Source organism: Myxocyprinus asiaticus, chromosome 37, assembly GCF_019703515.2.
Source record: "Myxocyprinus asiaticus isolate MX2 ecotype Aquarium Trade chromosome 37, UBuf_Myxa_2, whole genome shotgun sequence".
Lineage (NCBI taxonomy): Eukaryota > Metazoa > Chordata > Actinopteri > Cypriniformes > Catostomidae > Myxocyprinus > Myxocyprinus asiaticus.
Genome location: NC_059380.1, coordinates 28,399,378 through 28,422,829, shown reverse-complemented (window position 1 = coordinate 28,422,829; position 23,452 = coordinate 28,399,378). Strand labels below are relative to the sequence as shown.

Sequence of the window (23,452 nt, the reverse complement as noted above, 5' to 3'; positions counted from 1 at the left end):
TTGAGCAAGACATTACACTGTCCCCTCTGGTTTTCCCTCTCGCCTCCGGCACCACTGGGAATCGATGTGTTGGCACATCAGTGGCCGACAACACGTCTTTACACATTCCCACCGATCAGTCTGCTGCATGCAGTTCTGCAGAGAGTTCGGGAAGATCGGGTTCAGCTTCTGTTAGTGGCGCCATTTTGGCCATCTCAAGTATGGTTTTCGACTCTGGTCTTTCTCTTAGAGGAAGTGACTTGGGAGATTCCAGTCAGAACAGACATGTTGTCTCAGGCTCGGGGCAGCATTTGGCATCCCCGGCCAGACTTGTGGAAGTTATGGGTATGGCCCCTTAACAGGGTGCTCTTTTGAATGATGGGTTATCCCCACTGTGGTTGATACCATTCTGAATGCTAGAACTCCATCAACTAAGAAACTTTATATGTTTAAGTGGTGTATTTTTGCTTCTTGGTGTACAGTGTGAAGTGAAAATCTAGTTCACTGCCCTGTCGGTACAGTGCTGGATTTTTTAAAAGAGCGTTTTAGGGCCGGACAATGCTTAAAGTCTATGTTGTCACTATAGTGGCTGAGCATGCGCTTATCAATGGAGTCTCTGTCGGTAAACATTCTCTTGTCTCTCGTTTTATGCACGGGGTACGCAGGCTTAGAACTTTTCTCTGTCTGTTGGAACAGAGGTAAACTCATAATTTTCTCTGTTTTATGCAGATGCTTTTACTCGCTTGTACGAGTGGGAACAAGATGTTGCGTAAGCTGGCCATACTCTCTAGCAGCTGCATAGGCTGCTGGAGCAAAAGTGAGCACTTTTATGGAGACTGTGATGTAGCTCCCTAGGGGCATCGCTTAAGCACCACCAGCCAATAAACTGGCGTGATTGTATAAGGGCTTCAGACCATGTGACACTCAGGGCATGTCCCAATGCGATTATGCAGTGTCTCATTCCCACTCAGGGAACCAGGGTTGCGTTTCACGTAACCGAGACGTTTTCAATGACCCATTCCCAACAACAATATTATAGATACACCCTTTATTAACCCTTATGTTGTGTTCCAGTCATTTTGACCCGGACTGTTTTTTTACTTAAAATTTTTATTTTTCCATTTGGAATAACATTCCTTGACTTTGTTCACATATGGTCTCTGAAAACACACAAAAATGTTTCTTTAAATTTTTGGGGTTTTATTTCAATTTGCAACACGTTGTGTTCCCGGGCAAAAATGACCGGCTATTGGAAATGAATGGATTAGACTACAAAATACAGAAGTTTTAAGTGTTCAGGGGCATCCTAATCCTTAAGATGAGCACGTATGTGGATGTGTGTTTGCACACACAAAGTCCTCGAACATGTACACACACAAACACACACACACACACACACACACACACACAATGTGTGTTGAGCATCCTTTTGTGCATTGTCTTTTCCATGTACACATTTTGAGGAATATTTCAAAATCTTCTCATCATATTATGTTGTGTTTGGGCTCGATTGAATCGGGATAGTCTGCTGTAAGATACGATATGTCATTGTCTATGTTATATGTACTGTATGTTTCAGGAAGTAATAAGGAAAAACGTGACAAAAATACATTTCTTTTTATTATATTTGTGTGTTTGTGGGAATTTCATACACTAAAACTCACTGCAGTTTGTCCTCAGAGTAAAACAAATTTGCTCATTCCATTCTGCAAATCAAGACCTTTCCAACGATATATAACACATGGCTATTTCATCTTTTTTATGGTTTTACCAACTCAGAATATAATTGTTGTGATAACAAATTTGCAAACGAAAAACAGTTCTTGTTGTCAGCAAATTAAAAAGCATTATTTAAGAATTGGTAGGATCAGCGATATGCATTGTAAAATTTCAGATTCTAAGCTTTAAAATGACACCTATTTTGTTCAGGCCAAGCAAGTGGTTATTAATTTATTATGTAATTATTATGTTTTTGTTTTTTTTCCTGCAAGGAGTGCCCTCCCCTGGCCTTAGTTCAGTTCAGTTCAGTGAATCCTTCTATCAATTATTTTTATTTAATTTTTTTTAAGTATGTTCAAAAAACTAGTACAAAATCTGTCATAATTAATAAAAAAGAAGTTGATAAAAAGATTGAATGCAATATCTTTTTATAATATATGCAGTATGAGAGTTTTATTAACAATCTTAGTGGGCCGGTCATTTTTGATTGGGATCACAAAATGTACAAAACAAACACAACACAAGGGTTAAAGGAAATCGTCAATGTCACTATTTTCTGTAAAGAGTGTTAGCTCTTAAATGCTGTCAGTGCGAATACACAATGCAAGCCTGCTGTTGCGATTACATTTCAGCACCACTTACACTCTGCTTACATGAGCTGTGTGAAACAGGCCTTACAGTTATATTTGTGAATGAATGGTTTCTTCTCTCTGACAGATGTGAATGAGTGCAAGCGCTTCGGGGTCTGTTCTCACATCTGTAACAACACGAAGGGCTCCCACAAATGCAGCTGCCACAAGTACTTTACCAGAATCAACGACACCTGCAAAGCAGACAGTATGTTTAAAACTACAACTATATTGCTCTATTCAGATTGTATGTTATCATTTGTTGGACTGTTTTGTGAAGACATCAGTAGTTTCTTATTTGATAGTGTTGTCCAGGCTTGCAATGTTCTGGCATTGCAAGTGATGCTAGTGGGCTTTTCCTTTGATTTAAATTTACCGGGAATTAAAATAAGGCTTGTAAAGATATACAGTCCATTCAGTCAGTCTCACACTTGAAACAAAAGCACAATGAATTTCTGGGTAAATTGTTTGTAAATCCATGCTTGTGTAAATTTAATTGAATGTGAATTTACTCCAAAAATTGGTCTACTTGTGTTTCATGAATGAGGCTCAATATGTCGTGCTGTTGTGTACCAAGGTGTCAGTTGTTCAGCAGACAAAACACTAAATATTGTTTTGTTTCCTGAAAATTTGTGAAAAGAAGTATTTTCTTAACTAAACAATCAACACCCAGGTGCACAACAGAATGACATATTCAATTGACTGGACTTTCTTGTAGCCTCATTTTCATTTAAATTTAGCAGATGCTTTTATCCAAAGTGACTTACAGTACAAATGGAGAACATAAGCAATTTGTCATACAAAAGCCAACAATACCTGCTGTATATCACTGCCAAGTTGAAAGTATTGTAAAAGCTAGAGCAGAAGAAGGAAACAGATAAAGGCCCCGTTTCCACCTGGTATTAAAATGTGTTTTTGGCAATCTGTTCACAAGTGGTCAGCGTTAAAAACAGGTGGAAACAGGGTCCAAAACTTTCGGGTCACTGAAACCACATAAAGAGGTAGTCAAAAATGCATGTGAACACAGAGCATTTGAGGTGTGAAATACAATCTGTTCTGATTGCATCCTGGACAACAGAGAAGCACCACCCCCCTCACCTGTCAATCAACTGCTATGTTAAAACAAGAGTTTAAACTTTGCTGGTTATGTGTGGCTTTAAAAGTAAATAACCGTCCGATCTGAAAATTTTTAAAAGCAAATACATATACAAGCATGAGAACTTTACAGAACTTCTTCAGTGTGTCTCATATCAACATGCAGTGACATAGATGACAAGCACACACATCTAAAACTCAGGTTAACACGTAAATAACTAAGAATTATTTTTTGTGGTTTATTATCATGCAATAATGCACTAACATTGTGAGTGATGTATGTCATCATGAAATCAGAGACCCTTCAAAATCGCAATACAAGTGGTTACAGGAGACTCGTTTAGACGCATGGTAATACCAGTTGGACACAGGAATACAACTCGGCTTGACCACATGTGATCAGATCACCAAAAACGCATCTTATTACCAGGTGGATTTATTTTCATTAAGAAGGAAGTACCTAAGTGGGAAGGAATATTTTGGCTTCAGTACAAGTAAAACTCAATTAATTCCCTCCTTAAAGGTGCACTCAGTAATTTTTTTTTTCCTATTTGTGCCTCGTTACAATGGAATCACTAGGCGCCCCTCATTTATTGACTGCAGAAAGCAAGATAGGACATGGAGGAGTAAGTTGAAATATATATATGAGGGAGCTGTTCCATTGGCTGTTCTGAAGTATGAAGTAGCTGTTCCATCGGTAGCCCTGAAAGCCAGAGTCAAAACTTTGAATTTGATGCGGGCAGCAACAGGTAGCCAGTGGAGTAAAACCAAGAGGGGTGTAATGTGGGCCCTCTTTGGTTGGTTGAAGACCACACGCCACCACATTCTGGACTATCTGCAGTGGCTTAATTGTGCTACCTGGGATGCCTTCTAACAGAGCAGTGCAGTAGTCTAGTCTTGAATTGACAAAAGCTTGGTCAACAAGCTGCACAGGAAAGGTCTGATTTTCCTGATGTTGTAAAGCGTGAACCTGCATGACCGGGCAGTTGGTGAGATGTGAGCAGTGAAGTTTAGGTGGTAATCAAACACTACTCCCAGGCTCCTGGCTCTCCTGGTTTGCAATAGTGTTGGTGAACCAAGATGTATAGTAAGGTTGTGGTCAACAGATGGTTTGGCTGGGATCACAAGGAGTTCTGTCTTAGCAACGCTGAAGTTGGCGTTCCTACAACCAGGCCGAGATCTCTGAAAGGCAGGCAGAGATACATTACATGCTGAGATGGTAGTGTCTTTGGGCTGGAAAGGCAGAGCTGGATATCATCTGCATAACAGAGGCTATGTGCCTTTAGGAATAGACTGAGTGATGTTGTGTATATCAAGAAGAGGAGGGGTCCAAGCACTGAACCCTGAGGCACCCCAGTGGTTAGCTGATGTGACTTTGACATCCCTTTAATTCACGGCAAATTAAAAATGGTGTCTATTCTGACTCAAATCTATTGCTTGTCTCATGATTGTGATATTATATATTCTTTCTCTCACTGTCCTGTAACGCCTCCTGTGTGTCATTCTAGGCAGTGAAAAACAAGCTCTTTACGTCGCTGATGATAATGAAATTCGCAGTCTGTATCCTGGGATGCAAAACTGGATCTATGAACAGGCATTCCAGGGAGACACCAATGTTCGAATCGATGCCATGGACCTGCACATCAAATCTAAACGCATCTTCTGGACCAACTGGCACACAGGCAGAATCTCATCATTTGAGCAGCCTACACCTGGACCAGCCTCACCGAACTCCAACCGCAACCGCCGACAAACTGATTCCAGAGTTACTGATCTAGAGGTCAGAGCTTCACAATCTAGAACCAGTGTACTTAGCAATTATCAGCCTCAGTACCATGTCAATAATGATATACTGTGGTCCCAAAAAGTATTTGGATGCTTAAGCTGAACTTAAAAATGATAAAACAACAGATATATGGTTTAAAGAACCAATTAAGACAAAAAAAAAATATTTGGGCACTTGATAATGGCTTCATTAAAGATTACAAGTTCAAGTATTTTAGTTTTTAGTTTGCAATCCTTTCGTTCGCTGAACTTCTTGACAATGTCTGGGCATAGAATCAACAAGTTTCTGTAAAAGCTGTGGTGAAAGTTTCCACCAGGTTTTAGCACCAAAGCTTTCAGTTCATCCACACTAGAACATCGACGATCTGACATTTTCTTCTCCATTACATCCCATACAGTTGAAGTCAGAAGTTTACATACACCTTAGCCAAATACATTTAAAATCAGTGTTTTACAATTGCTGACATTTAATCATAGAAAACATTCCCTGTCTAAGGTCAGTTAGGATCCCTACTTTATTTTAAGTATGTGAAATGTCAGAATTATTTATTTCAGCTTTTATTTCTTTCATCACATTCCCAGTGGTTCAGAAGTGTACATACACTTTGTTAGTATTTGGTAGCATTGCCTTTAAATTGTTTAACTTGGGTCAAACGTTTTGGGTAGCTTTCCACAAGCTTCTCAAAATAAGTTGCTGGAATTTTCAGTGTCAGGTTTGTAGGCCACCTTGCTCGCACATGCTTTTTCAGTTCTGCCCACAAATTTTCTATCGGATTAAGGTCAGGGCTTTGTGATGGCCACTCCAATACCTTGACTTTGTTGACCTTAAGCTATTTTGCCACAACATTGACGGTATGCTTGGGGTCATTGTCCATTTGGAAGACCCAACTTCCTGGCTGATGTCTTGAGATCTTACTTCAATATATCCACATAATTTTCCTTCCTCATGATGCCATCTATTTTGTGACATGCACCAGTCCCTCCTGCAGCAAAGCAGCCCCACAACATGATGCTGCCACCCCTATGCTTCACGGTTGGGTTGGTGTTCTTTGGCTTGCAACCTCTCCCTTTTTCCTCCAAACATAACAATGGTCATTATGGCCAAACAGTTAAATTTTTGTTTCATCAGACCAGAGGACATTTCTCCGAAAAGTAAGATCTTTGTCCTCTTGTGCACTTGCAAACTGTAATCTGGCTTTTTTATGGTGGTTTTGGAGCAGTGGCTTTCAGGTTATGTCCATATAGGACTCATTTTACTGTGAATATAGTTACTTGTCTACCTGTTTCCTCCTGCATCTTCACAAGGTCCTTTGCTGTTGTTCTGGGATTGATTAGCACTTTTCACACCAAACTATGTTCATCTCTAGAAGACCGAATGTGTCTCCTTCCTGAGTGGTATGATGGCTGTGTTGTCTCATTTTTTTTATAATTGCGCACTATTGTTTGCACAAATGAACGTGGTTCCTTCAGGTGTTTGGAAATTGCTCCCAAGGATGAACCAGACTTGTGGATGTCCACAATGTTTTTCTTTTTTCTGAGTTATTTCTTTTGATTTTCCCATGATGTCAAGCAAAGAGGCACTGAGTTTGAAGGTAGGCCTTAAAATACTTCCACAGATTCACCTCCAGTTGACTTAGCCAATTAGCTTATCAGAAGCTAATTGGCTAATTGCCTAAAGGCTTGACATAATTTTCCAAGCTGCTTAAAGGCACAGTTAACTTAATGTATGTAAACTTCTGACCCACTGAAATTGTGATATATTCAATTAAAAGTGAAACAATCTGTCTGTAAACAATTGTTGGAAAAATTACTTGTGTCATGCACAAAGTAGATGTCCTAAACGACTTGCCAAAACTATAGTTTGCTAATATGAAATCTGTGGAGTGGTTAAAAAATTAGTTTTAGTGACTTCAGCCTAAGTGTATGTAAACTTCTGACTTCAACTGTAGGTGCTCTATAGGGTTTAGGTCAGGGAGGGCCATTCTAGGACCTTAATTTTCTTTTTTGAAAAGTATTCTTTCAATAGGCGGCTGGTATGCTTTGGATCATTATCCTTTTGAAAGAGCCACTTCTGGTCTTAAATAATTTCAGTTTCTTCACTGATTTCTGCAAGATTGCATCCAGAATGTCTCTGTACACTTCAGAGTTCATGATTCCATCAATAAACACAAGCTCGCTGAGAGCACTGTAAGAGAAACAGCCCAAGACTCTGACGTTTCCACCTCTGTGCAGTGTGGCTGGAATTCTTCCCCTGCCTTTTTCCACACAAATACACTGCCATCAGATCCTTTAAGGTTCAATTAGGACAAATCTGATGATAAAACCATTCTCTAAAAGATGCTGTATTTCTGTGCATGTTCTATTGCCAATTTTATCCTGGCTTTCTTATTCTTTAAGCTAATGAATGGTTTTCACAGCATTACTCTTCCTCTGTACCCATACACATTGATCCTATTTTGAAAGGTCTGCGAACTAAGTTTCTGGTAATTCTCATTGATGTGTGAGGCAATCCTTGCAGCTGTTTCTTTTCGGTTTCTTTTGATTTTACTCATAATTATCCTGTCCAATCTGCTGGTTGTAATTCTGGGTCTGCCTGTGAGCTTTCTGTTCTTATTCACAAGTCAACCATCTTTGAAATTTTTTGCAATATACCCAATTGTGGAGATGTAAGATTTAGTTTTTTGCTTACCTGGCGAGAGCACCTATGAAGAAAATGTCAGATCGTCGATGTTCTTGTTTGGATGAATTGAAACCTGGAGGAACTTTTACAGAAACTTGTTGATTCTATGCCCAGACATTGTCAAGACATTCTGCGAATGAAAGGATTGCAAACTAAAAACTAAAACACTTGAACTTGTAATCTTTAATTTAGCCATTATCAAGTGCCCAAATACTTTTTGTCTTAATTTTAAACCATTTATCTGTTGTTTTGTCATTTAAAATATTACAAGACTCAAATTTTCTGTTTGAAAAGTGTGCTTATGTTGCCTGTCTTTACAATAAATGCAAATTGGTTTGATGTTTTGTTCTCAAATGCAAAGGAGTTCATGCATTTTTAAGTTCAGCTTAAGCGTCCAAATAGGTTTTGGGGCCACTGTATACTTACATCATAATCAACTTACATTTATCAATCAATAAGGGCTGACACAAAAAACTGTATAGATGGATTGCTGAAGCATTTCCAACTTAGCTGGATATAGTGAGAATAGTGCAAAATAGCTAATTATAAAGTAAAATAGCTTGTGAAATGAAGAAAGTAATATTTTATGATTAAAATAACACTAGTGAAATGAAGCTAGTAATATTAACAAACAAAGTAAAACAATAGAGCAAATGAAGTGAGTAATATTAACAAGTAACAGTAATGCTCAAATAAAATACTGCACAATATAATAAAATAACAGTGCAGAGTAAACTAAGTAACAATAAATGTAACACAAGGAATAAATTAAGTTTGATTGGTTGTAGATCCCTGGTTTGAAAATGCCTCGTGGGATAGCTGTGGACTGGGTGGCCAACAACATCTACTGGACAGACTCGGGTCGTGATGTCATTGAGGTGGCACAGATGAATGGACGCAATCGCAAGACCCTCATCTCAGGCATGATTGACGAGCCATACGCCATCGTGGTGGACCCTCAGAGAGGGTGAGAAAAAATATTGTAACATTTATTAATGTTGTTTGCTAAGGCAAGCATCATTATTATTACTGCTCGTATTTAGGGTTAGTGATTTGAACAAATCTCGAACCCCAAGAATAAACTTTAGCAAGTAACTTATCCCACAGTGGTAGTGCTATAGACATGAATGATACCTCATGCAGCTTGTTAAGGAGAGGTGTGGTATTACTTTTAAAAGTGTTTGGAATTTGACAATTTTCACCTAGCAGACAATAAAAGAAAACAGACTTACACTAAAGGAGAAACCGAGCCATATCTAGAGACCAGAATATCACATTGATGCTGTATAGCCAGAGGGGAACTGGCTCCTCCAGCTGAGTCTGGTTTCTGCCAAGGTTGTTTTTTATCCACAAACTAACACCTTATAGAGTTTGTCTTTCCACCAAATTAACAAACTTTCGGCATGCTCGCTGGGGGCCTAAAGACAACACATTTTAATATATGACTTTCAATTATGTTTTTCATTATAACATTATTTTCTGTAAAGCTGCTTTGAAACAACGTGTTTTGTGAAAAGCGCTATACCAATAAAGATGACTTGACTCATAGATGTGACTTGTAACAGTAAGCAACTACCTAGTAACTAGGTATCTAAAAACCACCCAGAACACCCTAGCAACTGCATAGACAACACACTAAAAAACCCCAGAACACCCTAGTAACCACATAGCAACACAATTATGGTGCATCACGTCATGGCAGAAATACTGTAATTACGAGACGAGACCTCAGGAATTCTGCTCTGAGCTTTTCAACATGCTAGCAATCACCCTGAACACTTTAGCAACCCCAAAATTCCCTAGAGACGATCTAGGATCACCCTAGCAATCGTAAAGCAACATGCTTTACATAACCATCACCGACGACTAATCATTGTGGTGGCCAATCTTGCAAAGGCAAGGACCACTCACTTCTTCTTCAGAAAATGTGAAAAGCTAGTCATGTGTCTATAATCTCTATCCATTCAAAATCATTGTTGATGTTTAAAGGTGCAGTAAGCCATTTTTTAAAGGAACGGTACAAAAAAAACAACTCTCTATTGCCTGACAGATATCACTGAGTTAGGTCATGAAATATTAATCCTGTCTCTCTGACAGCGTTAGTCTTTGTAAACAGGAAACTAAAATGTGAAACTTTTAGTTAGATTCTTTGTTTACCCACTCAGAATAATTTTAACGACTTCCTCCTGTTATTTTGCACGTGCATATACAGTGTTTGGGAAGCAGGATCATTCAAGTTTAACACCATATTCAGCTTCAAAGCATTTGTTACATTTGTCAGTTCTAAGTTTGTTGTATGAGAATGCTATTTTGCCACTGTTGCTTTTGACAACACTATAATGATGTGCTACTGTTTCCTGCTAGAGTAGCACATCATTATAGGGTCTTAATGGTACAACAGTATCTTTGTAAGGCAGGTTTTGGAAAGAAGAGCCTGGTATAATTCAGTGGCCTAATCTGGTTGAAGTTCCAGAATAGCTAAATGCTTACAGCACCTTTTAATGAAATCAGTAGATGCTCTTGAAATCAATATTTGTCTTTGTACTGAAACAATGTGAATATCTGATATGGTTCTTGCAGCACTATGTACTGGGCCGACTGGGGAAATCACCCTAAGATTGAAACAGCAGCTATGGACGGAACCATGAGAGAGACCCTGGTGCATGAAAACATCCAGTGGCCCACAGGTTAGACACAACAAACACATATCATGGGGCATTACCCAAGGTTTAATGAAATACCACACACACACATATTCAAGCCGCCATAACATCAGTTCCGTTACCTCTCTTCTTCAGGTCTGGCTGTGGATTACTTCAATGAGCGTCTGTACTGGGCGGATGCTAAACTCTCAGTTATTGGGAGTGTCAGACTGAATGGAACAGATCCGGTCATAGCAGTATCAAGCATAAAGAACAGTTGAGTCATTCACTTTGTCAATACAACAGTTTAAATCTCACTTCCATAAACTAGTCAGCTGCCTCCACTGGCAGCCTTTTAAAACATTATTGACATGCTCCCAAAGGCTATTTTAAAAGATGCTGTGGGCAATTTAATTAAAACCAGATAACCAATTTTCACCAAATTCTAAGGCATCATTGTTTGTGTTCTTCACAAAGAAGGCAAAAGAGACTTTTTTCAAGTCTCCTAATCTTTTTTTACAGTCTCCTATACGCTGTACACGCAGGTATTTGCAGTATTAAAATGATATGGCTGGCAACATTTTTGCAAATTGATATTACATGGTTCTTTTCTTTCCTTTATTTAACCAGGTATAAATCTCATTGAGATTAAAATCTCTTTTACAAGAGTGACCTAGCCAAGAGGGCAGCAACAAGTAACATAAAGAACAATTTACAATAACAACAACAACAACAACAGTACAATATAGAAAAAATCAGGAATCACAACAACAGTTCACAAGAGGATAAAAAACCATATCTCTTAAAAGTACCTTTAATTATGGGAGCACAGACAACTTAAAATGTTTTGTAAATTATCCCAAGCAGCAGGAGCATTATACTTACATTTTTTTTACCAAGCTCTGTACGGACCCAAGGAACATTAAAATATAACAGGTCATTTGAACGAAGATTGTAGCATACATTTTTATTGGATGAGCTGAGAGACAATTATTAAGGAGTTAAACCACAAATGGACCGATAACCGATTAATCGACCAATCGTTTTTAAAAATCGATTTATAGACTGTCAAAAATGTTCTTATTCTTTTTTTACTATGATGGGCACAGACAAAGAGTCAAAAATTAATAAAATCCCAGATGTCATTTATTGTTCAACCAAAATCCCAATAATAACTAGAAAAAATGAAGATTTGGTGCATAACGCAGGACTTTTAAGTATAAATAAGACCAAAATACACCCGGGACTCTTATTTTGAAATCACAATATTATTGTAAAAAACTATTGTGAACAATCGGTATAGATTTTTGCCAATAACGATAGTTCCAAAAAGCAACTATCGGTACTGATTAATCGGTAAAACCGATATATCGGTCTACCTTTATTCATGAGGCTGTGCATCGTATCGTATAGTGAAATTTGTGTATTGTTAAATGCCTACTCCCTGCCCTAAACCTAACCTATAGTGTCACAAGAGAAAATGTGAGATAAAACCACTATTGCTGAAGCAACCAAGCCATTTTGTAGTGCTTCTATGACACTTTTGGCTCATGTGTCGACTCGCATGCTCTTCAGCATAAGTAAAACGAGCCACATACAAATTATTTTGCAAAAATGTAGGTGTAGTAATATGATTCTGTGAGACCAGGTTGGTTATTTGTATTACTGCTGATTAAATAAGTCACCTTTTCTTATGAGGTTCCAATTCAGTGTTCCAAGACAGCAAGGCAGCTCACAAGGGTTTGGAGCAGAGCTTATATGCACTTTCACTTGCTAAACTAATGAATGCAGCTGGATTATGAATTGTACCAGAGACAGTATGAAGATAAGACGGTTTGCCTCTTGTCGTGGCAGAGATGATGCCACCTCAGTTCGTAAAGTTTTGTTTTCTCTCCCTACACACACAGATCTGCACCACCCCTTCAGTATTGACATCTTTGAGGACTTCATTTATGGTGTGACCTACCAGAACAATTTTGTCTTCCGTGTCAATAAGTTTGGCAAGAGTTCAGTGGAGCATCTGACCACTGGCATGAACCATGCCACAGATTTAGTCCTGTACCACCCTTACAAACAGCCAGAGAGTAAGTATACAACCACTATCTCTGCTTTTTAGATTATAATAGAATAGCAAAACAAAACACGTTTAATTTCAAGTCAGATTTGGCACTTTTACATAAATGTGTCTTTGTTTTTGTGTATCACAGTGACAAACCCATGTGACAGGAAAAAGTGCGAGTGGTTGTGTTTGCTTAGTCCCAGCGGTCCAGTGTGCACATGTCCAAACGGTCGAATGTTAGACAACGGCACATGTGTGGAGGTGCCCACCCCTACACTGTCACCCATTTGTGAGTACACACGCACGCACACACACACATTTACTTAGCTAAAGATGGTACCAGAATTGACTTAGTGCCGCTGCGGTGCCCGCCGCAACTGTGCACCTGCTGATCTAAACCGCTAGGCAGATTTGAACCCGGGTCACAAAACTACACCGAAGTCAGACGCTTTAAAATGTCATCATAGAGACAGTACGTTTCAAACATCCAGATAGTCTCACATTGTCTGCAATCACACATTACTTCTGTATTTGCCTCTACTAACCCAACTGTTTAGATCTTCGTTTGAGGTGAAACAAGTGGTGTGGGGGGTTGTGACACTCCATTGTCAAAAGTTTGTAGGAGATTTGGATTTGTTTTGTTTTTCAGCATGATCTGAGGATCAGGAAAATCCTGAAATGTAGCACAAATGAAAAATTGGGGGCGTGGCCAAGCGATGAGGGACAGCTGGGGGAGAATGATCGCAATTGTCCTCATATTGATGATGCAATTGAACCGCAGTTCAGACCGCAATAATATGATATGAACAGATATCAGCGGGTACAGGAAACGAATGTGGGTTCGGACCACGCAATAATTCCAAGTGTGAAAGCATCCTATAACTCCACAAAGCATTTTAAAAATCTAATCTTTTTGGGAGAACATTTAACTACCTTTTAGCGCCCCTCAGTGGACATTTCACCTAGGAACTTCTGCATCACATGCAATGAACCACGGAATGTAATTTTGCAAAAATGTTGCAACAGTCACCTCATTTTCATGAGATGTGAATGGTGTCACTTAATAGAAATGTTGGATTTTTATGTTTTAAATGTTAATTTAAGTAGTCTTACAATCAAAAAGCATGGAAATAGAACAGTTTATATACAAGTGGAAAACTGATAGCTTGGTCCATTATTCATAGAGGTTCAGGCTTTACAGCCTTTGATTTTACATTTTTTCTTTGTAATTACCACAGGTTAGACCATGGATGGCTCGTCACTAAGTAGGTCAATGGTGGTTACTATATTCCCTATCTGTCACTCACTTGACGTTGTGTCGATGTAGTGACACTAGGGGTCACTCTTGGGAGCCCGAGACACCTCTGGTCTTTGATAAAAGGCCAGTGAAAACTGGCGAGTGGTATTTGCATGCCACTCCCCCAGACGTACGGGTATAAAAGGAGCTGGCGTGCAACCACTCATTCAGATTTTCTCTTCGGAGCCAAACAGTCGATGTCTACTGAGCTGACTGTTCATTCACCTCTGCTGGATCTGACGGCACATTTCAGCAGCTTCACCCTCCTCTACATTGGTGCACTGCAGAGAACGCCTCTGGGCACTTCGGCAGAAAAAAAGAGAGTAAATTTTCCGGTTCAGAGCATATCTTTTCTCGGTTTGGAGTTGGACAGTCTCATTGAAAGCGTGCCTCACGAACGAGCGCGCACAGTCGGTACTGACCTGTTTGAATGCGTTCAAACAGAAAACAGCGGTTACACTGAAACTCTTTCAGAGGCTCCTGGGGCATATGGCATCCTCAGCGGTTGCCACCCTGCTCGGGTTGATGCATATGAGACCGCTTCAGCACTGGCTTCAGACTTGAGTCCCGAGATGGGCATGGCGCCATGGGACACATCGCATGGTCATCACGCCAGTCTGTCACTGTCTCTTCAGCCCTTGGACCGACCTCTTGTTTCTATGGGCAGGCGTTCCCCTAGAGCAGGTCTCCAGGCGCGTCGTGGTCATGACAGACACCTCCAAAACAGGCTGGGGCACTGTTTGCAACAGGCACGCAGCTGCCAGCTTATGGACAGGCCCGTGGCTGCATTGGCACATCAACTGCCTCGAGTTGCTGGCAATTTTGCTCGCCCTGCGAAGGTTCCGGCCATTGATCCAGGGCAAGCACGTGTTAGTTCGGACAGACAACATGGCAATGGTAGCATATGTCAACCGCCAAGGTGATCTGTGCTCCCGTCACAACTCGCCCGCCGTCTCACCTCAAGTCACTGCGAGCCACTCACATCCTGGGCGACCTCAACACTGCAGCGGATGCGCTGTCAAGGCAGGTTACCCTCAGGGGAGAGTGGAGACTCCACCCTCAGGTGGTCCAGCTGATCTGGAGTCGATTCGGACAGGCACAGGTAGACCTGTTCACCTCCCAAGAATCCTCCCACTATCCGCTCTGGTACGCCCTGACCGAGGCACCTCTCGGCATAGACGTGCTGGCACACAGCTGGCCCCCGGCATGTGCAAATATGCGTTTCTCCCAGTGAGCCTATTTGCACAGACTCTGTGCAAGGTCAGGGAGGACGAGGTGCAGGTCATCCTGGAAGCACCCTACTGGCCCACCCAGACATGGTTCTCGGACCTCACGCTTCTCGCAACAGCCCCCCAAACGGGGGTGGCTGTCCCCTTCCACCTTGAAGGTGTACGTTGCTGCTATAGCAGCACACCACGACACAGTGGACGGTAAGTCCTTAGGGAAGCACGACCTGATCATCAGGTTCCTGAGAGGTGCCAGGAGGCTGAACCCCTCCAAACCGCGCCTCGTTCCCACATGGGACCTCTCTGTAGTACTTCAGGGTCTACAGAGAGCCCCCTTTGAGCCTTTGCAGTCAGCTGAGCTTAAGGCACTCTCCTTGAAGACTGCCCTCCTGATTACGCTCACTTCCATCAAGAGGATAGGAGACCTGCAAGCGTTCTCTGTAGCGAAACGTGCCTGGAGTTCGGTCCGGGCTACTCTCACGTGATCTTGAGACCCCAACCGGGCTATGTGCCCAAGGTTCCCATGACCCCTTTTAAGGACCAGGTGGTGAACCTGCTAGCGCTTCCCCAGGAGCCCTGTCATTGCTGTGTCCGGTGCCTGCTTTACACATCTATTTGGATCGCATGCAGAGCTTTAGGATCTCTGAGCAGCTCTTTGTCTGCTTTGGTGCACAGTGGAAAGGAAGCGATGTCTCCAAGCAGAGGATCGCCCACTGGCTCATTGACGCCATAGCTATGGCATATCACGCCCAGGACGTGCCGCCCCCGGTAGGGCTACGAGCCCATTCTACCAGGGGTGTAGCGGCCTCCTGGGCCCTGGCCAGGGGTGCCTCTCTAACAGATATTTGCCGAGCAGCGGGCTGGGCAACACCCAACACCTTTGCGAGGTTCTACAACCTCCGGGTGGAACCGGTTTCATCCCGGGTAGTGGCACGCAATACAAGTGGATAAGCCCGAGATAGCCGGCCGGGTGTATCGCTTGCACATAGCGCTTTTCACCTCCTCTGAGCTGAAGATATGTGCCATTAATTCCCAGTAGTGTTCACAAACTATGTTCCCTGGTTGACTTCCTCCAAGCCCTGTGGCAGTCGAGTTTTCGGAGATACTTGCTGCCGGCCCAGTACACGTGCTAATTAAGAGCCCTGTTCTGGGGTAGGTGTTCCTCATGTGGCGGTTCCCTGTAAGGTAACCCCATGCGATGTATATCTTCCACTAATTCGTTTCCCTGTTGGCAAACTGCGTCATCCTTGGGCCCCTCTGCCACAGTCTCCATGTTTGTAGTAACTCCTCCCCCGTTGGGTAGGGTCTACCATGAGATTTCTCCACATGGTCGGCAAGACCATGTGATGTATTTTCCACTTAAATACCCCCCCCCCCCCCCCCGGGTGAGGTGTGGTCTCCGCGGTGTCTTGGGAGGGACACCCCCCAACTATACCTGGTCGGCCCAGTCAGATATTCCCCCTTTTTTTAAGGAGTGGAAAAAAAGAAGGGGAAAAGAGGCCACAACTGGCTAGCCTGTCTCTATCTTTTGGGTAGTCGACTTGTCCCCAAAAGCCCGTTCGACACTCATAACTATGTTGGGGGAGGTTACGCGTCGGCCTGGTGCGCTGGCTACGAGGCACACAGTTGTCTGCCCGTCACACACCGCCAGTTCACGTAACACAGTTCAGCCAGTTGCGACGTTTTGTATAGGGACCCCTAGTGTCACTACATCGACACAACGTCGAGTGAGTGACAGATAGGGAATGTCATGGTTACTTGTGTAACCTCCATTCCCTGATGGAGGGAATGAGACGTTGTGTCCCTCCTGCCACAACGCTGAACTACCCGCTGAAATGGCCGGACCTTGTCTCGGCTCCTCAGCATAAAACCTGAATGAGTGGTTGCACGCCAGCTCCTTTTATACCCATATGTCCGGGGGAGTGGCATGCAAATACCACTTGCCAATTTTCATTGGCCTTTTATCAAAGACCAGAGGTGTCTCGGGCTCCCAAGAGTGATCCCTAGTGTCACTACATCGACACAACATCTCGTTCCCTCCATCAGGGAACGGAGGTTACGCAAGTAACCATGACGGTTTCTTTAAAACTACCATTTTGTTATGGAAAAAAACAGTAGCCAAAACGCATTTAAAATCTATAAATAAAACTGCCTTTGTTATAATAAAAACGGAAGTTTAGTAGACTTCTCCTTCCCATTTTATAGTTTTAATATGAATCTATAGCATTTCTGTCAAATCATACCAGTTACTACAGTTGGTGATGTTACAGTAATGGCACACATTATGTTTTCCAGTCTTTTCCTCGTCAGCGCTGTTTAGAATATCATGGCTGTCTGGCCTTATGAGATATTTGACATTCTCCAAAGTGCTTGCTCCCAAAAGTTTTGTGGTCTGCGCTGCACTGTTTAGTGCTCCGCATGATCCAGTCTAGCCTGGTTTATTACACACCTATCGCGAGGAAGTATGCGAATTATGACGCGCTGTACAAATGAGAACCTTATTTAGTGCTAAAAAAATGTTGGGATAAACAACTGAACTTCTTAAGGGGGAACAACTGAACTTCTTAAGGGGGGGGTCCCACACCATAGATCATCTTTTATTATCAAGGAAGAGAAGTTTGCATTTTAGCTTACCAGTGCGTAGTGGTCATTTATCACAAAATCATGCAGGAAAAGAGTCAGGGGTTCTGCTGGGCCCCCTGTTTGTCAAAGTGGGACTGAACAAAGGGTCAATTTAATAATACCCAGCAACTTGTCCTTCATGCAGTCTTTCCTCTTTTCATCTCTGCTGGTTTCTCTTTGCTCAGCTCCAAGTGGCCCGTGTAACCTGCCGTGTCTGAACGGTGGCACTTGTGTGCTGAACGCCAGGAAACAGCCCAAGTGTCGCTGTCAGCCCAACTATGGAGGAGACAAATGTGAGATTAACCAGTGTAGAGATTACTGCCAGAACGGTGGGACCTGTACAGCATCACCCACAGGTACAACACTACAAACACATTTTCTCACATGTATGACAAAGTACACTGCACAAACAAGCATAAACACACCCTCACAAACTCTCACTGATTCCCAGACAAAGCAAAAATGTGTCATGATGATTTTTGTAAAATGCAAAACTTGCAACACCCATAACAGCATTGAAACTTTGTACATCCTCATGAACACATCTTTCAAAATTGTTTATGTACCTGTATTTAACAATAGAATAAATTGTTATATAAAATAAAACACTGCTGAGTATCATACATTGTTTTATTTGTTCTTTAATGTAATTGTAAAAAAAAAAAATAATAATAAATAGTTTAACAGCTCAAACCTTGCAACTCAAATTCAAATTTCAAAGTGGTTTACATACACAAGAGATAGCCCTTAAATATAAAGTGTATTCATATAATTCATATAATCTTTTGTAGTTTAAAAAAACATTTTTGTCATATTTTTTCAGGAGCTCCGACTTGCCGTTGTCTGGCAGGCTTCACAGGACCCAACTGTAACCAGCGCACATGTCAGAGCTACTGTAAGAATGGAGGAAACTGCACTGTTAATCGCGGGAACCAGCCCACCTGCACCTGCCCTGCAGACATCCTTGGTGACCAGTGCCAGTACCGTAAGTACAAGTCAATCAGTAGGATTTTAACTGAGCTACAGTGGGTTTTTGCATAATCGAGCTACAGTCTTCATTGGTCTGTCCAAGTATAGATAGCACAATGCATAATCAAAAATTTGAATGAAGGTCGTCAGCTGAGGAAATGTTAAATACACATTGCCGGCTACTTCTGTCTTTCAGAGCACGAGCAAAATGCTGAGGCCAGTTTTGGTCCTGTTAATGTGTATGAGCGAAACCGAACTACAATCACATTATGTAGGTCTGTTAGTCTGACTTTGCAGAAATCAAACTGGAAAGATTTTAGTCAGACTAAAGCTTTTACATGGCATTTTAAAAAGACTCATTCTATTAGTCTGACTGAAATCAAACTTTTAAAATGTACTGCAGTGGTTCTCAAAGTGTGGGGGGAGCGAAGGTATTGTAAGGGGGGCGCGGAAGACTGACCTGTTCTCAAATCACTTTCACACATTCAGCAAAAAAGAACCAATGTGCGCAAATTCTTCACCTCTGTCTTTTCTCCTTTCTTGTTTAAACTTTGGGCATGCACCTTAGTGCAAATGGCACAAAGCATGTAATCGTGTTAGGTGCGTTCTCGATGAGCTTATGTAAACAAAGATGTCTCGCGCGCACCAATTTCAAATGAGGGAAACGATTAATTAACACTAATATTTCGGTCGGTCCATCACACCACACTATCAATACACGCAAGAACCAATGTACGCAAATTCTTTTCCCCTGCCTTGTTGAAACTTTTGTTAGGCACCGCAGCGGAACTGCACACAGCATGTAACAGTGTCAGGTGCGCTCTTAGTAGGGATGGGCGATACCACTTATTTTCTTTTTGATCCGATTCCAGTAAATTCAAGTCCAATATCGTCGTTACCGATACTTCTATTAAGTGGTTTTTTGTGTGTGTGTGTGTGTGTGTGTGTGTGCAATTTCTTGGGATAAAATGGGTAATTTAAAATATTATTTTTTAGTCATAATTCAAGTAATTTTTTTTTTTTTTTTTTTTTTTTTTACATTTGTGAGCCTAAACAGAAAATTATTAGACTTCTGTTTTGCTTACCCTTACAAAAATTATGCATGGTTTCACTACAGTAACTATAGTTTAACCATGGTATTTAGTTAAACCATTGTTACCACACAATTAACCATGGTTACTACTACAATATAGGCCTACTGTAGTAAAACCATGGTTTCAGCCAAAATCATGATTAACTATTTCTTTAATTCCTTATTAACAACAATTACACACAAACTCATTATAAATAATGTCACCTTTAGATATGTTGTTATTTTAGTGTGAATTTACTCCAGAAGCTGTTTCTCTGATTTTCTGTCATTACCTCTACAAGGCACTGATCTCTCTTGTTTGAACGAGCCTTGTGATGGCACAAGCGCTTGTCTGCTTGTGTCTTTCAGCAAGAATGTTAAAATGAGCGAAAGAAGAAATAGTTCCCATCCTGCACAAGTATTTGCTAATATAGCCTAATCCTTTTTATTTCACTTTGAAGCTTATGATTATTGTTCATGTTCGTGGTAACCAAATAATAATATCCGTAGTTAAAAAAAAAATAATGTTTGGAATCGATATTTTTGTGTGAGGATTGATATTTCTGATACAGCATTTAGTAGCGGAAGTATCTGCACCGCGTCTCGCTTTTTCTTCAACGTCTCGCGCAGGACTGCCTTATTTTAAACACCATGTCAAGATAAAAAGAACTTCAAATTGTCAAAAATGCATGTTGAGACACCTGTGCTCTGTTTCATTCTTTGCGCTGCATCTAGATTGTTTTTAGCACAGGTGTTACAAAGATTCAACATTCTAAACAAGTTCAGAAGCAAAAGCTTTTGTTGTTACAAAAGGGGGCGTGACCAAATAAATTTGAGAACCACTGATGTGTACTGTATGTGTAAACTTACAGACAGTCAAACCTGCTAGAGTTTTTGAACTTAAAATGCCTTCAAGTGCACTTGGGTAGCTCTATGTCCGAGTTGGACAGTCATTATTATGGACAGTTGTACAAATTAAACACAATTAATCATGCCCCCTGACTGTACGAACATTCCAAAATAAAGAATTTTCATTCTAATGGACCAATTCAACTTAAAATACCACCTTCATGTTTTAGCAAGTCACAGTCAGCAGGGGGCAGTCAGCACAATTCCAGCTGGACAGGCAACAGACCTTATGGTCAATGATATGGAATCAAAGCAAGCAATATATTGGCTTCTAAAGCCACTTTTTATTGTCTAATCACTTTGCCACAATATTGTAATGTCTTTAAGTGATCAGAATCATTATTTATAAAATTATATTGATTATTATATATTAAATGATCTTTATTTGGAAGTCTTTCTCATCAAATATTGAATGTGTGATTAACACAATTAAATAATCGGCATCTAATATAATTAATTCAAATGACATTTTTAATCTATTGACAGCCCTGATAACAATATTGATTCTTTGCATTAGAATATTGATAAAATACTGTAATGTAAAATATCGCAATACACTAAAATTTTCCCGAACCACTTTTAACGTTTGGAACTAAAATGATATTAGACTGTTGTGTACCGCATCTGTCTAAAGGTGATCGAAACAAGAGAAAAAACAAGAAAAGGTCATGTTGTAGATTTGAGGCAGGATTTTTAGAAGTGTTTTCTTCTTCTCAACAGGCACATGTGATGGATTCTGTGATCATGAAGGGACATGTCTGCAGTCCAGCGATGGATCGAGACGATGTCGCTGTCCTCCACGCTTCATCGGCAACAACTGCGAAGTGGATAAATGTCACTATTGCCGTGACGGCAAGTGTATACCCACCAATATCTACCAGCCTCATGGAGACGTCACGTGCAGGTCAACCTTCCATATGAACACAGGCTCAAACTGTACTGTACATATACAATGAACCTTAAAGGGATGTTCCAGGTTCAATACAATTTAAGCTCAATCGACAGCATTTATGGCATAATGTTAATTACCACAAAAAATTCATTTAGACTCGTTGCTAATTTTCTTTAAAAAAAAAAAGCAAAAACCGAGGTGACAGTGAGGCACTTACAATGGAAGTGAATGGGAGCCAATTATTTTACGTTAAAATACTCACTTTTTCAAAATAGCCACAAGACATAAATAATATGCGTGTAAACATGATTTTAGTGTGATAAAATCACTTACTAACCTTTTCTGTGTAAAGTTATATCCAAATTTACAACTTCGTTGCCATGACGATTTCATGTCAACAAACCTAAAAATGACAATTTAAACAAATTTACAGCTCAGATAATACATGAGTTTTAAAAGAATAATTAATGTAAGTGCTTTTATAAAATTATAAGCTTCACATTTCTTTGTTTTAACACTCCAACAATGTACCACATTCACTTACATTGTCAGTGTCTCACTGTAACCTCGACTTTTGCTTTGTTTTAAAGAAAAGGAGGAACGAGTCGAAATACATTTTTGTGGCAATCAACATTATGCCACAAATACTGTCATTTGAGCTTAACTTGTATTGAACCCGGAACATTCCTTTAATAATAAGTGCATCTGACTTTTAATTGACAGTTATTTTGAATATTTTAATGAAACAAATGTGCACTACAACAACAATACTGCCTGTTTTAAATGGATGAGATGGTTGCATCTCACTAGATTTTGAATTAGAGGAATATTAAATTACTTTTAGCACTATATATAACAATTATATATATGGATGTTTGGACTAAACATCACCTTTTGCTGCCCGAATGATTTTTAAAACTTTTAACATTGGTTTTTAAACTAGCACTTTCCTTCCAAATCAAAGTGCATGCTTATGTTCTACTAAAAGGAGAGAAGCCTAATTTTTTCGGGCAGCAGGAGGTGATGTAATTCCAAAAATTGACTGTGATAAATCCTTTGGTCTTTGCTTTCATTAAAAAATTATCTGAACAAAATTAACTGGTTATTAACCGGTTACCAGTATTTAAAAATAAAGTTTTCACTCCGCAACAATTGAAAGGGATTTCCTTCCCGTTTTCGGTTACATTCTGCAAAAAAATCAGTTTTTTTGGTTCCTTGGACCGTTTTTAGTCCCTGCTTAAAAGGTCACTTTGTCTGTTGCTGCAAAAGGATGTACATTTTCTATGGATTTTGGTTATCAAATTTTCCCTGAACTGGTACTAAATCATCAATTTGCTATATGTGTTGTAGCTGTGCCAATGGCAGTATCCAGCCAAGCTGTTATACGTGTGAAGGATACTGTGCTAATGGACAATGCACCCTCGGCCCCACAAACCTCCCAGAGTGCAAGTAAGTAACATATTGTTCACATACACAATACAGTCACATCACATAACTCCCCATGCAAGCATAGCTTATGCAGTTAATGTTTTAAGTGGGAAAAAAATGTACAATCACCTTGTCATCAATTGCGTGGCTTCGACTCATCACAGGGTCATAGCAGAAGTTGCTTTGTAGGCTATGTCTATAGTATCTAACAGTATGGAATGGTGGTGGCTTAGTGGGCTAAAGCACAGAACTGGTAAGCAGAAGGTTGCCGGTTCGACCCTCACAGCCTCCACCATTGTGTCCTTGAGCAAGGCACTTAACTCCAGGTTGCTCACAGTCCATCAACCACTCCATCATGTAGGTACTGCTGCCTCCAATCTGAACTCCATTCACTCTTCAGTCCCCTGTCCTGTAGTCTCACATTCTATTGAAGCTTCTGTCTTTACTGC

General features: G+C 40.6%; 1 protein-coding gene across 1 annotated transcript in view; it reads left to right on the top strand.

Moving 5' to 3' along the window:
* The window catches only part of lrp1aa (low density lipoprotein receptor-related protein 1Aa), a 396,987-nt gene that overhangs the window by 361,617 nt on the left and 11,918 nt on the right, over window positions 1-23,452 (top strand). Inside the window, exons 75-85 of the mRNA XM_051676564.1 lie at window positions 2,416-2,535; window positions 4,931-5,202; window positions 8,676-8,854; window positions 10,468-10,574; window positions 10,686-10,805; window positions 12,437-12,613; window positions 12,737-12,877; window positions 17,919-18,089; window positions 18,557-18,718; window positions 21,404-21,587; window positions 22,926-23,024. Coding sequence (XP_051532524.1) covers window positions 2,416-2,535; window positions 4,931-5,202; window positions 8,676-8,854; window positions 10,468-10,574; window positions 10,686-10,805; window positions 12,437-12,613; window positions 12,737-12,877; window positions 17,919-18,089; window positions 18,557-18,718; window positions 21,404-21,587; window positions 22,926-23,024 — 1,732 coding nt within the window. The remainder of the gene's footprint in view (window positions 1-2,415; window positions 2,536-4,930; window positions 5,203-8,675; window positions 8,855-10,467; window positions 10,575-10,685; window positions 10,806-12,436; window positions 12,614-12,736; window positions 12,878-17,918; window positions 18,090-18,556; window positions 18,719-21,403; window positions 21,588-22,925; window positions 23,025-23,452) is intronic.